Source organism: Stegodyphus dumicola, chromosome 6, assembly GCF_044657685.1.
Source record: "Stegodyphus dumicola isolate Sdum_Otavi_A_Nest chromosome 6, ASM4465768v1".
Taxonomy (NCBI): domain Eukaryota; kingdom Metazoa; phylum Arthropoda; class Arachnida; order Araneae; family Eresidae; genus Stegodyphus; species Stegodyphus dumicola.
Genome location: NC_140773.1, coordinates 227,811,642 through 227,824,876, shown reverse-complemented (window position 1 = coordinate 227,824,876; position 13,235 = coordinate 227,811,642). Strand labels below are relative to the sequence as shown.

Below are 13,235 nucleotides of genomic sequence, written 5' to 3'. Positions count from 1 at the left end.
ATGCCTAAACAATTTTTTTTTACATTAGTAATTTAATAATAAAGGTGTGTGGTAACTTTTTATGTTGACATTATGCTTTGTGATGATTACCGATTTAATTAAGTGTGCTAAAAAAAAGTTGATGAGGAAACATTTACCAAAAATTTCTTTCCATATGCTAAAAATAGATTTTGCTGATGATACTCATAGACCTAAAGGTTACATTTATGGATATTTGAATTAAGAATAACAGATTTGTTATTCACATAAACCCAGAACCAGTGTCATGGCTCGTATGGTCGCATCGAGTCGCAGAATTTAGGACCTACAGAGACTGCATCAGGCGATAAGACAGCTAGCGCCGGTTCTCAATAAGGCTTAAGTACAGTCAAGTCTTTAATTTGGACGTCCATAATCCGAACCTCAAAAGCTACAAACTTTCTGTGCATGCGTAAAAGTACGATGCGTTTACGCATGCGCGTTTAATGTATAACAGACATTATAAGCTAAGCTAAAATTATCTATTTCAGTTAATGTTGCAGATTGTGTTGTTCCTTAATCTTCTAATTGGATCCGGCTTATTTTTATTTATTTATTTATTTTTTTTGCAGACTGTTACAGCAATTTTATAAAAGTAAGCTTGAACTTTCAATCATGTCAAAGAGAATTTCCGATTCTGGAGCTGCCAAAGGATCTACAAAGTGGAAGCATGTTTTGATGTCCATCAAACAAAAAGTGGAATTGCTACAAAAAATGGGTAAAGGCATATCCTTTGTATCAATTTCACGCTACTCTGCAAGGGGAGGGGGGGGAACGTTGCGGCGTGCAAGGAACTGGAAGTTGATCTGTCAGCACTACCCTTATCTTCAGAGCGGATGTTTTTATTTTATTCGGCTTATAATTCCTTACTAAACGTAGTATTTCATCTCGATGTACTTTGTCTTTGATATGATTTAAATCAAATTCCTCATCATTATAAATATCACGAATACACATCAAATAGTTTTCCGGTTGCAATTTTCTAATTTCGAGTATGCGTAATGTATGCTTAACGCATGCACGCGTTGAAAGAAATGTTTAATAAAGTAAACAAATAAATATTAAGTGAAATTGCTGCAAAAAATGGGTAAAGGCATATCCTTTGTATCAATTTCACGCTACTCTGCAAGGGGAGGGGGGGGACGTTGTGGCGTGCAATGAACTGGAAGTTGATCTGTCAGCACTACCCTTATCTTCAGAGCGGATGTTTTTATTTTATTCGGCTTATAATTCCTTACTAAATGTAGTATTTCATCTCGATGTACTTTGTCTTTGATATGATTTAAATCAAATTCCTCATCATTATAAATATCACGAATACACATCAAATAGTTTTCCGGTTGCAATTTTCTAATTTCGACTATGCGTAATGTATGCTTAACGCATGCACGCGTTGAAAGAAATGTTTAATAAAGTAAACAAATAAATATTAAGCTTTTTGTTTGTAAATTGTGATACTCTTTAGATCATAATTGCTCTTTATTTCATAAATTATGGTTTTATATTTTTAATTTTATAAATTCTGCATGCCATCTTACCAGATTTAAACTGATGATCTATAATCCGGAATCGCCAAAGTCCCGACGAGTCCGGATAAAAGACTTTGACTGTATATGGTGGGAATTTACTTATTCAGAACTCTGATAAGCTTTAAGCATGCGCAAGAAATAGACATAAATATTATACATAACAAATATAATTCAGGCTTAATTGTCTCAGCACCTGATAGAAGGAAGATAAAATTTAATGGAATAATTTGCTGCTAGCTGCCAAGCTCATGATGCTTAGCCAAATATGTATAGTGAAGAAAATCTAAATTTGATGATGATAGCCGCTAATTTTAAAGATTTTTGAAAATCGCAAAACAAAGGTAAAATTTTCCAATTAACAGATTTTGTAAAGAAATGTGGAGAAGCGGTAATAAATGAAGATGATATAAAAGAAGTTTTTCATTGTGATGGCAATGCTTCTCAATCATCAATCAATTAATGAATGGCGAAATCTGTAGTATGGTTCTAGATCCAGAAAATACCACTATCGATAGTGAAGAAAGTGACAGAAAAGTTATTGAAAACGAGAAAATTTCGATTGACAAGTTAGTTGGAATTCTCGAAATAGCAGTTACGCGACTTCAACAATGTAACTTAACAAGAGACTATGCCAATCTACAGAATTAAAGAGAAAGTATGAGCACAAAAAATGGAGCAACTCTTGAATTGAAAGAAATGTTTAATAAGGTAAATAAATAAATAAATATTAAGCTTTTTTTTTGTATAAATTTTGATACCCTTTAGATCATACATACTTCACTATTTCATACTTTTAATTTTATCATTTCTACATGCCATCTTACTAGGTTTAAACTGATGATTTAATATCCAGAAAAATCTCAAATCTGGAATCGCCGAAGTTTCAATGAATCTGGATTTCAGACTTTGTACTGGATTTATCTCGCTAGCATTACCAATTGAATCACATGATATTCAATGATTGGTACTGTTCTTTTACAGAGGCCAGCCACTATAAAAGTTAAGTACTAAACCATCTAGCACTATCATCGTCATCAATCTTCATTGCTAGACCCAAAGTGCTTACGACATATATTTGTATATAATTATAGTTACACAAGTCATTTTATTCTTAATTTGTCATAAAGTTTATTTTTTAGTTTGGATGTTTCCTTTTCTGTCCTAAAATAGTAATATATGTAATTAATTATACCTTCTGAAGTATGTCATGTTAAAATCAATGGGTACTTTCATAGCAGCCTTATAGCCTCACCGAGTTTTTGCATGTTACGAGGCGTATTCGGAAACTAAGTACCGTTTTGAAAAAAAAAAAATAGTAAAACAATTTTTTCGAATCCAATTTTATTTTTACATGAAAATACATGTCTTAAACTATTTTTCAACATAGTTTCCGCCAATGATCAAACACTTGTCATAGCGGGTGACCAGTTTTTGTATACCATCGTCAAAGAAACTTCCCGCCAGTTTCGATAACCACGACTCCACAGCATTTTTTGTGTCATCGTCAGATCCAAAGCGCTTGCCACCAAGCTCGCGCTTCATCTGCAGGAACAAGTGATAGTCGGACGGCGCCAAGTACGGGCTGTACGGCGGGTGATCGAACTGCTCCGAATGAAACTGTCGAATTAACGATTGAGTGACACCAGCAGTATGGGGCCGAGCATTGTCATGGAGCAACACAATTCCTTTACTGAGCATTCCTCTTCGTTTGTTTTGAATGGCACGCCTTAGTTTTGTTAAAGTCTCACATTATTGTGCCGCATTAATGGTTTCACCTCTGAGAAGAAATTCAGTAAGCAAAACGCCTTTCCTATCCCAGAAGACAGTGCACATGATTTTTTTGTGATGACATTGTCACTTTGAACTTTTGTTTTTTCGGAGAATGAGTGTGTCTCCACTCCATCGATTGTTGTTTCGATTCTGGTGTGAAATGACACACCCAAGTTTCATCACCGGTCACAATTTGGTTTAAAAAGTTTTCTCCCTCATCACTGTACCGCGTGAGAAATGTCAGAGCACTACCAAGTCGCTTTGTTTTGTGAACATCAGTGAGAATTTTTGGAACCCATCGGGAACACAGTTTGCGATAATTCAAGCGGTCAGACACAATTTCGAACAAAACAGTATGTGAAATTTGTGGAAATGCCTCTGAAAGAGTTGTCATTGTGAAGCGTCTGTTCTCATGAATTGTTTCATCAACTTTCCTTACCAAATCATCGGTGACAACAGAAGGCCGACCACTCCGAGCCTCGGCGTGGACATTTGTTCGACCTGCATTAAACATTCTTACTCACTTTCTCACCATTCCATCACTTATCGCGTATTCACCGTAAACTTCTGTCACTTCACGATAAATTTCGGCCGGTTTAACATTCCTCGTGTTCAAAAATTTAATCGCGGCACGAATCTCACAGTCAGCGGGAGAACTAATTGTCTTAAACATTTTGAATGTGCACAGCAAACTGAAAACACAACATAGAGCAACCAAAATGGCAACAATTGAAAGTCAGTGAGCAAGAAAGACTAGTGCGCATGCGCGGGATGCCTACCACAGCGCTGCGACGGCGCTAGAATGAAACGGTACTTAGTTTCCGAATTCGCTACGTATTTATTGCTACAATCTGTCCCAAACCAATTTTTACAGCAATGTAGTAAGATAATAATAACATAACAAGTATATATGTAAAATCTAAAATAAAATCTAATATGTAAAATAAGAAAATAAATCTCTAATAAATTACTAATTTAATTAGTAATAGTTTTTAAAATTTCTTCTTTAGATTTTTATATGGTCCCCTCCTAACATCTAGAGTACATCAAAATTTCTCTCGATTTTATCATTTCTAAACCAATCAACACATATGACTTAATAACGCTGATTATGCAACTAATGCATAAGTTAAGCCAAAACTTTGACATAACTAGTTCAGAGCTTGAACTCAAAATTTTGATAGCCGAAACCTTTCTTTTAATAGGCTTCCATATTGGAAAACTGCGCACTTTTGATTTTAGTTAGTTTCCTGTTAAGACAGTTCTTCACTCGCTTAGCTATCATACATTGTTCTAGAAATACAATCTGTATAAAATTGGGGGGTGCATACTGCACCCACAATGATGATTTGGAATGAAAAAAATATGTGTCCTATGAATTAGTTATGTGTGAAATTCACAGCTACATCTGTCTACATCTACAGTGTCAGATTTCTAACTATGCTGTAAAACCTCTCCCAAGTTATTAAAATGCAAAAAACCATTATCAATCTGTTGCAGCTTTCTCCAAGTCATCCTATTACACATACACATACATATATATTAGGGCCATATAAAAAGTATCCACAGGCTTTTTTGTTTATTTTTGAACAAAAATTTTCTTTATTGAAAATCAATTTTAATTAAGAACATACTAACCATTATTATCTATGACCTTTTGCATTTTTCAGGTAGCTTCATAATTCCATCAGCGTAGAACTTCTGTTGTTTATTATCGAAAAACTTGGCCAAGTTATTTTCAGCGGCACTTTGGCCTGGCAATTTTTTGCTATCAAAAGAGTTTTGCAGAGACTAAAACAAATGGCAGTCAGACGGTGTAAAGTCTGGGCTATATGGTAGGTGCACCAAAATTTCCCAACCTAGTTCCGTCAACTTGTTCTAAGTCATTAAAAATGTGCATGGTTATGACAGACCACAACTCCCTTTCTGTTGTCCAATTCTAGTTGCTCTTTCTGGATTGCTTCGCTTAAACAGTAGAGTTGTGCACAGTACAGGGCCGAATTCAAGGTTTCGCCTGGTTGCCACAGCTCATAATAGACAATTCCCTTTCAATCTCGAAATCAAAATTTCCAGAACAGAATTCAGCAAACCACTGCTGGGTCCTTCGTTCACTCACAGCATTCTCAGCGTACTTTTCGGCATGTTTTTGCCGTATTTTTACCTTTTTTATACTAAAAAAGCATCACATAGCATATTTCTTCAAAACAATCTTCGCGAACAATGGAAGCTGAATGTCACCTTTTAAGCACATGTTGGTTAGACACAATTGGGTGAGCGTAGTCGGATATATAGGCATCAACACCATCTAGTGGCAAAAAACCACGGAGATTTTTTATGACTTAATATATATATATATATATGTAATACTGTACTATTGGCGGAAGATTAAAAACAATTCACATTCTAGTCATGGCCGAAAATACTGTTGTGTAGATGATTGGAAAGTGCGATGTAGTAAAATGACTCGATGGAATTTTAAAAGAAGCACGACCAGCTTGATATTAAACATTTATTTCTGGATGACGAATTTCTTAGTACGGGTAGAGTAGACTTTAAGGTACCCCTTGTATTATGGCAAAGTTGTTGTTTCATTTATGGTAGCCTGAGTAGTTGAATGTTATGGAAACCCTATTGTTACGTAATCGAGTGCATGATTCTGGGAAATTTTGAATCATGGGATATTTTGTAAGCGTTTTTGTGGTGTGTGTTGGTTTGATTCTTTAGACGGTAGAATGGCCGAATGTAGTAAGATTAATTTGAAGTTTTTGTACGATTTGGAGCGAAAGGGGAAAAGAGCTTTAATTGACTGGTGTGTAAATGAAGGTTTACTTATTAGCTATTATAAGTGTCCTGTATGTAGGAAGGATATGCGTCTAGTGGAACGTAAAAACCGTTTAGATGGATTTGAATGGGTTTGTAGGAAAAAAAGTTCAGATGGTTTTACCGAACGACCATCGTCAGCTGCAAAAGCGCAAAGAACGAGACAGGATATAATGATCAGATCAGATAAGAAAGCCTGGACAGAAAATCAGCTAGTGGCGCCAACTGTCGGTGAAACCAGAACTAAAGCATAATTTCTTTAAAGGTCGAAGGCAAAGATGGATTGGAATTAGGATCATTAACTAGAACAGAAAGATTTTTTTGAATGTGAAATGCCTCTAGAAAATCCAGTTTTCCAATGGAAGTTGCTTTTTGAATAATTTTGGCAGCAGAAAAACTGAAAGTGCGATTTTTGGACCAACAATATTGGGCAACAGAAGACTTCTGTGTTCCCTTATTTCTAACAGGCCTCATGTTCCTTGACACAAAATTTTAAGGCTCTCTTAGTTTGGCTAATGTAAATTAAACCACACCCACAATTTGAATCATCAAATGATGATTTAAATACAGTCAAATGTCGTTAATCCGGACTCGTCGGGACTTTGGTGGTTCCGGATTATAGATCATCAGTTTAAATCTCGTAAGATGGCATGCAGAAATTCTAAAATTAAAAATATGAAACCATAATTTATGAAATAAAGAACAATTATGATCAAAATTTACAAAAAAAAAAAAAAAAAAAAAAAAGAGCTTAATATTTATTTGTTTATTTTATTAAACATTTCTTTCAATGTAAGTTGTTTAAGTTGCTTCATTTTATGTGATAAAACTTTCTCTTTAATTCTATAAACAGATATAATTTCTTGTTCAGTTACAAAGTTCCGCAGTTCAAGTCCTGTAATTGCTGTCCGAGAATACCGACTAACTTGTCAATCGAAATTTTTTCGTTTGCACTAACCTCTCTGTCACCTTCTTCATGTCTTTATCCATTTTTTGCAGCAATTCCACTTTTTGTTTGATGGACATCGAAACATACTTTCGTTTTGTAGATCCTTTGGGAGCTCCAGCATCGGAAATTCTATTTGACATAATCGAAAGTTCAAGTTTACTTTTATAAAATTGCTCTTACAGTCTTCAAAAAATAATAAGCCGCATCCAATTCGAAGATTAAGGAACAACGCAATCATCAACATTAACTGAAATAGATAATTAGATAATTTTAGCTTATACTGTCCGTTATACATTAAACGCGCACGTGAAAACGTATTCTGCGCAGTCATAAAGGTCTTATGCGCACGCGTAAATGTCTATGCGCATGTGTCAACGCGGCGCATGCACAGAAAGTGTTTAGCTTTGAGGTCTGGATTATAGATCATTCCGGATTATGGGCGTCCGAATTAACGACTTTTGACTGTACGCAAAATTTTAAGGCTCTCTTAGTTTGGCCAATGTAAATTAAACAACACCCACAATTTGAATCATCAAATGACGATTTAAATAAAGTTCTTTCAACAATGAATTCTATTCATCCTGCTATTCAGTTCACTTTTGAACTCTTGAGACTTGCAATTCTCTTCCGTTTCTCGACATTCTGGTCACATGTAAAACATCCAACTTCAGGACTACGGTTTACCGTAAACCTTCATCGGTTTGCCTTCCACCACACTTTAAATCATGTCATCCAATTAAACAAAAGTTAGCTTCGTTTTATTCCTATTTTCCGCGCTCTTCAAGTTTGCTCCTCCAAACTATCCCTTGATGAAGAACTAAATTATTTAAAAACAATAGCTGTTGACAGGGGCTTGTCACCCAACTTTTTAATCAAGCAGTTAAAAAGTTCTCATCTCAACACACTAAAAGGCACACTCTTGTTTTAGGAGATTATAAAAATTCTGGGTACTTTTCCGTTTTGCCGGCGCAAATCTCGCCAAGCAGACTTTATTGGCGACAACATACAGTATACATATAAAAAATATTTTTTAAATGTTAGTTCTAAGATTTTTTTATTTTGAAGGCATAAACATTTTAATATCGCTTAAAATTTTATAAAAAGCCAATAAATTTGTAAAAAGACATTAATTTAAGAATTTACTATGCTTTCATGGTTCAACATCCTGATTCGCAGGTTCATATCACATGACCCCAAGCGATCTCATCTCACGTAAACTACTCTACAGAAATCTAATGCTGTCAGTATTTATTTACATTAATTTCAAGTTAAATCTTAATTTGGAACACAAGTTTAAATGCAAGAAATATTTCAGTTCGTACGGATAGCTTGCTCAGAAATTTTGTAAAACTGCAGTGCTTTACTTCGCTAATGCATTCTCATAAGAATTGATGAATTAAACCCTTGACTTTACCTTTTCTATATTTTCGGCTTCAGGTAAGCGCTGTGATTGCATCCTAATTGACTTAATTACCAAAAATGGCCTTAGATATAAAACTGAACTATCTGATAAAAATTCTATGTAATTATATGCCAGTATTGAAAGAAACAATCAATCTGATAAGAAAAAGCTGCGACTTGTTTTGAAAATGAGGCATAAAAGGTTACCAGCGAGAATATTCCGTTTGGCATCGGTTGTACCATTATTGGCGACTTTATGGCTTGCGCCGGCAAAACGGAAAAGTACCAAATTCTGTTATCATTCCCTTATTTCCATCAATTAGCTATACAGTTGCACATATTTTGCAGAAATTTAACTTTCCGGTCGTTTATTCTCCCATCAATAAAATTCAGAGTTCCATACTCAAAGACCCCATTCCGAATATGAATTCCTGGGATATTTATAGGATTCCTTGCCAGTGTGGTTTAATTTACATTGGCCAAACTAAGAGAGCCTTACAATTTCGCGTCAAGGAACATGAGGCATATGTTATAAAAAAGGAAACACAGAAGTCTTCTGTTGCTCAACATTGTTGGTCCGAAAATCACACTTTCAGTTTTTCTGCTGCCAAAAATATTCAAAAAACATCTTCCATTAGAGAAGTGGATTTTCTAGAAGCATTTTACATTTAAAAAAAAAAATCTTTCTGTTCTAGTTAACGATCCTAATTCCAATCCATCTTTGCCTTCGGCCTTTAAAGAAATTATGCTTTAGTTCTGGTTTCACCAACAGATGGCACCAATAGCTTTTTTTCTGTCCAGGCTTTCTTATCTTATCTAATCATTATATCCTATCTTGTTCATTTGGGCTTTTGCAGCTGACAATGGTGGTTCGGTAGAATCATCGAAAGTAGGCCTGGGAAAATTTGAAAATATAATGCGGATTTTTGTTGTTTGACTTGAATTAGTATTTAAATATTTATCGAATTTTACTGTGTATTTCTTAAAGTGTAGTTCGAACATTGTACTTGAATTCCTTTTGATTGACAATGTCCCACAGAGTTTCAACACATAAGTCGCTGTTGTCTCTGGACTAATGTAATGCTGCAAATCAGATAATCCGCAACCGCATAATCGAGAGTACATTGTAAATGTCACCAATAGCTTTGCATTTTTTCAAGGAGGGGATAGTGGCACTTGAAAAGTAAGATCATTTACTGTAACCATTTTATAATATTTAGGAGAGAAAATGGAAAATACTTGAATTAGAAAAAAAAAAAAAAAAAAAAAAAAAAAAAAAGACTTTAGGGGTATTGCAAATTAAAATTTTATTTTACATCCATGGGTGTACGTTTAGCATAACTTCTTTTTTCTTCCTCCTTTTTGTAAATAAATTACATTTCTTTTATAGCTTTTCTTCGCATAATAAAAATAGTACTCAAAGCTTCATACAGTTACACTAAGCATGATATTCAAATACTACTACTAATAATAATAACATGGTAGAAAATTATACAAGTTCATGTGTTTAATTAGATAAAAATAACAGTTTGTGGACGTAATAATTTTATAAAAATATCACACAAAACCTTTCATTACCTTTTTCTTCATTTTTATTGCAAATCCTATTAACTAAAAATCTACAATTAAAAGTACAGTAAACAAGTTTCGTTCACAATTACGAACTTCTAACCTACACTCAATACAAACAGTAAACAAATGCTTTCGGAGCCTGATTGTCACGTGAAAGTTAGCTGTTGCCAAAATACATTAAATATATGCAACTTTCGCTTTTAAAACCCTAAGTCCAGGAGCAGATTTAACACGTGTAGTAGGTTTGTTACATAAATGTTATTTACCAACGCTTTTGAAAATCTTGCCCTAAGGATTCCGCATTTATAATAGAAATCACGCAAAGCATCGCCAATGTACCTGAGAACAATAGCTGCCGTGTTGGCCTAATGCCTAAACTACAGAGTTATAAACACGGGGTTAAAAGACTCCTTAGTGTGAACTTTTGCTTTGGACTTTCATTGGCTGTTAGTTCACGTCAAAGTTCAGTAAGCAAACAAATTAGAGTGGACTGCTTATCGTTTGTGTTTAGTAGGTGTGTATAGTTTATCCGTTTACTATTTCTGTGATAAGTACAATGGCTGTACAAATTGCGAAAGGCTCTTTATTTATGCATCTGATGTCGGCCTCTGTTGCTGTAGCAAATCATGCTGGTAAAATTATTCGAGAAATTATGAGAAAAGGTAATTTAGGAATTGTTGAAAAAGTAAGTAAAGTTTGTTTTTATTTTATAAAATTTGCTCGGTATTTTATTTTTGATTAAAGAAAGAATTCATTATCTTGATTTTTGCATTGTTGCTAAATTTTTAGTTATAATTGTAGCAATAATAAAATCAGTTGCGTGAAAGAATGTCTTGGTTGAGTGCCTAACGATGTTAGTAGGATATTCGGGTTTTCATCCGCAGAGAACCCGTTGGCGCTTCGGGAAAGAACCCGTTTGCGCCGTTGCATTCTTACTCGCCAAGCTCGATGAACCGAGCCGTAAACGTGATTTTTAGTGCATGTAAATTCAAGTTAGCAGATAAAACAATATATTAAGCACATGGTAGTAAAAATTCACAGATAATATGCATGTAGATGTAAAACTAAAGGGTTAAACGTGATGTACGAAAATAAATTTGTATTAAATTCAAGTTAGCACAGAAAAGAATATATTATTAAGCATAAGACAATATATAAACATTTATAACGGAAATAAAAATTCATTTAAAAATATAAATTAGTATTAATATACTGAAATTAACCGGTTAAACGTGATGTACAAAAAAAAAAAAAAAAAAAAAAAAATGTCTTAAATTCCAGTTAACACAGAAAACAATATATTCCTTACACCAGCAGTTGTTTGCTAATTTTGATGACCATGGTGATGCATCAAACTATTCTGTCATCTTAGATAATCAATATTTTTTTATTTCAATTTAATCATCTATTTATGCCACACCTGCCATCCTCTGAAAGGTTATTGTTAGAAAAGCATTAACAATATATTGTTAAAATTTTACGCCATAAAAATTTCTTTATTCTCATTATTTAAGATGACAATAACCAATAATAAAAATAAAAGCATTACTTAATTAGTTAAAGTGCACATGCACATTTTTGTGGTCTACGAAAACAAATTATTTTAGACTTTGGAAACCTCATGGTTCTTAGAGCTATTGATAATTTCACTTCAGCCGTGTTACAAATTAGCATTCACCCCTCCTTTCATTCCGAACCGAGAACCGGCATCTATCTACGAAAGTATTTCTAACTATTTGTTGTTAAAAAATTCATAAAAAATAATAATAAATAAGAGAAGAATAATATAAATCTGCAAATGCGAACAACGACAGTCTTAATTCAACAAAATAAACGCAAGAGGAATGGTTGCAAACTTCGAACAACCGAATGGGATAAATCCGAAGGGTTACCAAGTTAGAACTATTATCGCCAAAGTGGGCGATGTTTACATTTACAGCGTTTTCTGCGGAAGTGCTTCCGGATATTCATTTGTATTCTGAAAAGTATTCAGTTCATTGTTAACCAATTACATGATGGAAATGATCGCAACCCAAATCTGTTAATGTTTTATCTGTAATCAGTTATGTACTTAAAAAAATTGTCTTAGTACTATTGAGATAACCAAGCAATAAAATCCTAGTATACGGTGTAGCCTTGACGCGACTTTGAAAATTATCGCCAACACCAAAAATGATCCAAATAACGTCTATATATATATATACTATACACACATAGTATATGTATATACGCACATAGTATATATACTATATACATAGCATATACTATGTTTAACTGTATATTTTCTTTGAATGACCCGTTAACTACTATTTTCTTTGAATGACCCGTTAACTACTCATCGTATATGTCCCGTTTTTACTGCTCATCATAAAGTCGCCAAAAGTAGCCAAATCCCGTGTGCACCGGATGATAGGATTAAACCACCAAGCAATTTCAACAATGCTTCCCAATGCCTAATTCCAGGATTCGGTTGATCTTTACATTATGGTAACTTGGCGATTTTTTGGCGAAAATTTGGCAACCAACTCTCCTACAGCAACCCTCTATTTTTTTTTCCTGCCGCCATTTTGTCTTCACGAAGTAAAGACATGTTTCTTTTCTTTTTATCTACTGAACACTTCTTCCAACAATCTACTAGCCCAATTACACTTATGCTAGAAATTTTATCTAACAAAACTGCTTAATCATGACAAATATTCACTGCAAAATTTGGAAAAAGTGCACAATACCATACTCCTTACGCGTTTTTCAAAATAACACATACACATAAACCATGTACACGCCGACTTATTTTTACTTAAAAAAATATCCCAGAATTACACAAAAATGGCATTGCGCACACTCTTCACTATATCCATGTACACGGCTTTTTTCTCATAAATTAGAAAGATTTCACGAAAATACATGACAATTTTCTGAATCTTTAAACCCGGTAAAAAGAACATATATGAAATTACCTGATCGTGAAAAAGTTTATACCCTTTCCAAATATGAACATTTCCAAATATAAAATAAATAAAATATCCATAAACTTTTACCTATAAATCATCTATTATATTATACACGTCACCAACGAATTCATACTGCAAGCATTACAAATACTTAGTGTCAAATATTTAAATTATTTCCATGCACGTTTACTTCAACTTAAACGTATACCAAATTCCTACAAACAT

The 13,235-nt window shown here is 33.9% G+C and overlaps 2 protein-coding genes across 4 annotated transcripts in view; one reads left to right on the top strand and one right to left on the bottom strand.

Moving 5' to 3' along the window:
* RagA-B (Ras-related GTP binding A/B) overlaps positions 1–10,221 on the bottom strand; it is a 44,075-nt gene extending 33,854 nt beyond the window's left edge. Inside the window, exon 1 of the mRNA XM_035355874.2 lies at positions 10,066–10,221. Within this exon, the coding sequence (XP_035211765.1) occupies positions 10,066–10,077 (12 nt within the window). The 5' untranslated portion in view covers positions 10,078–10,221. The remainder of the gene's footprint in view (positions 1–10,065) is intronic.
* A 260-nt stretch (positions 10,222–10,481) lies between these two features.
* LOC118185909 (3'(2'),5'-bisphosphate nucleotidase 1) overlaps positions 10,482–13,235 on the top strand; it is a 47,953-nt gene continuing 45,199 nt past the window's right edge. The window contains exon 1 of one of the 3 annotated variants that reach the window (XM_035355872.2): positions 10,482–10,744. In XM_035355872.2, the coding sequence (XP_035211763.1) occupies positions 10,616–10,744 (129 nt within the window). In that variant the 5' untranslated portion in view covers positions 10,482–10,615. The remainder of the gene's footprint in view (positions 10,745–13,235) is intronic. The other 2 variants (XM_035355871.2, XM_035355873.2) reach the window with 2 other exon arrangements.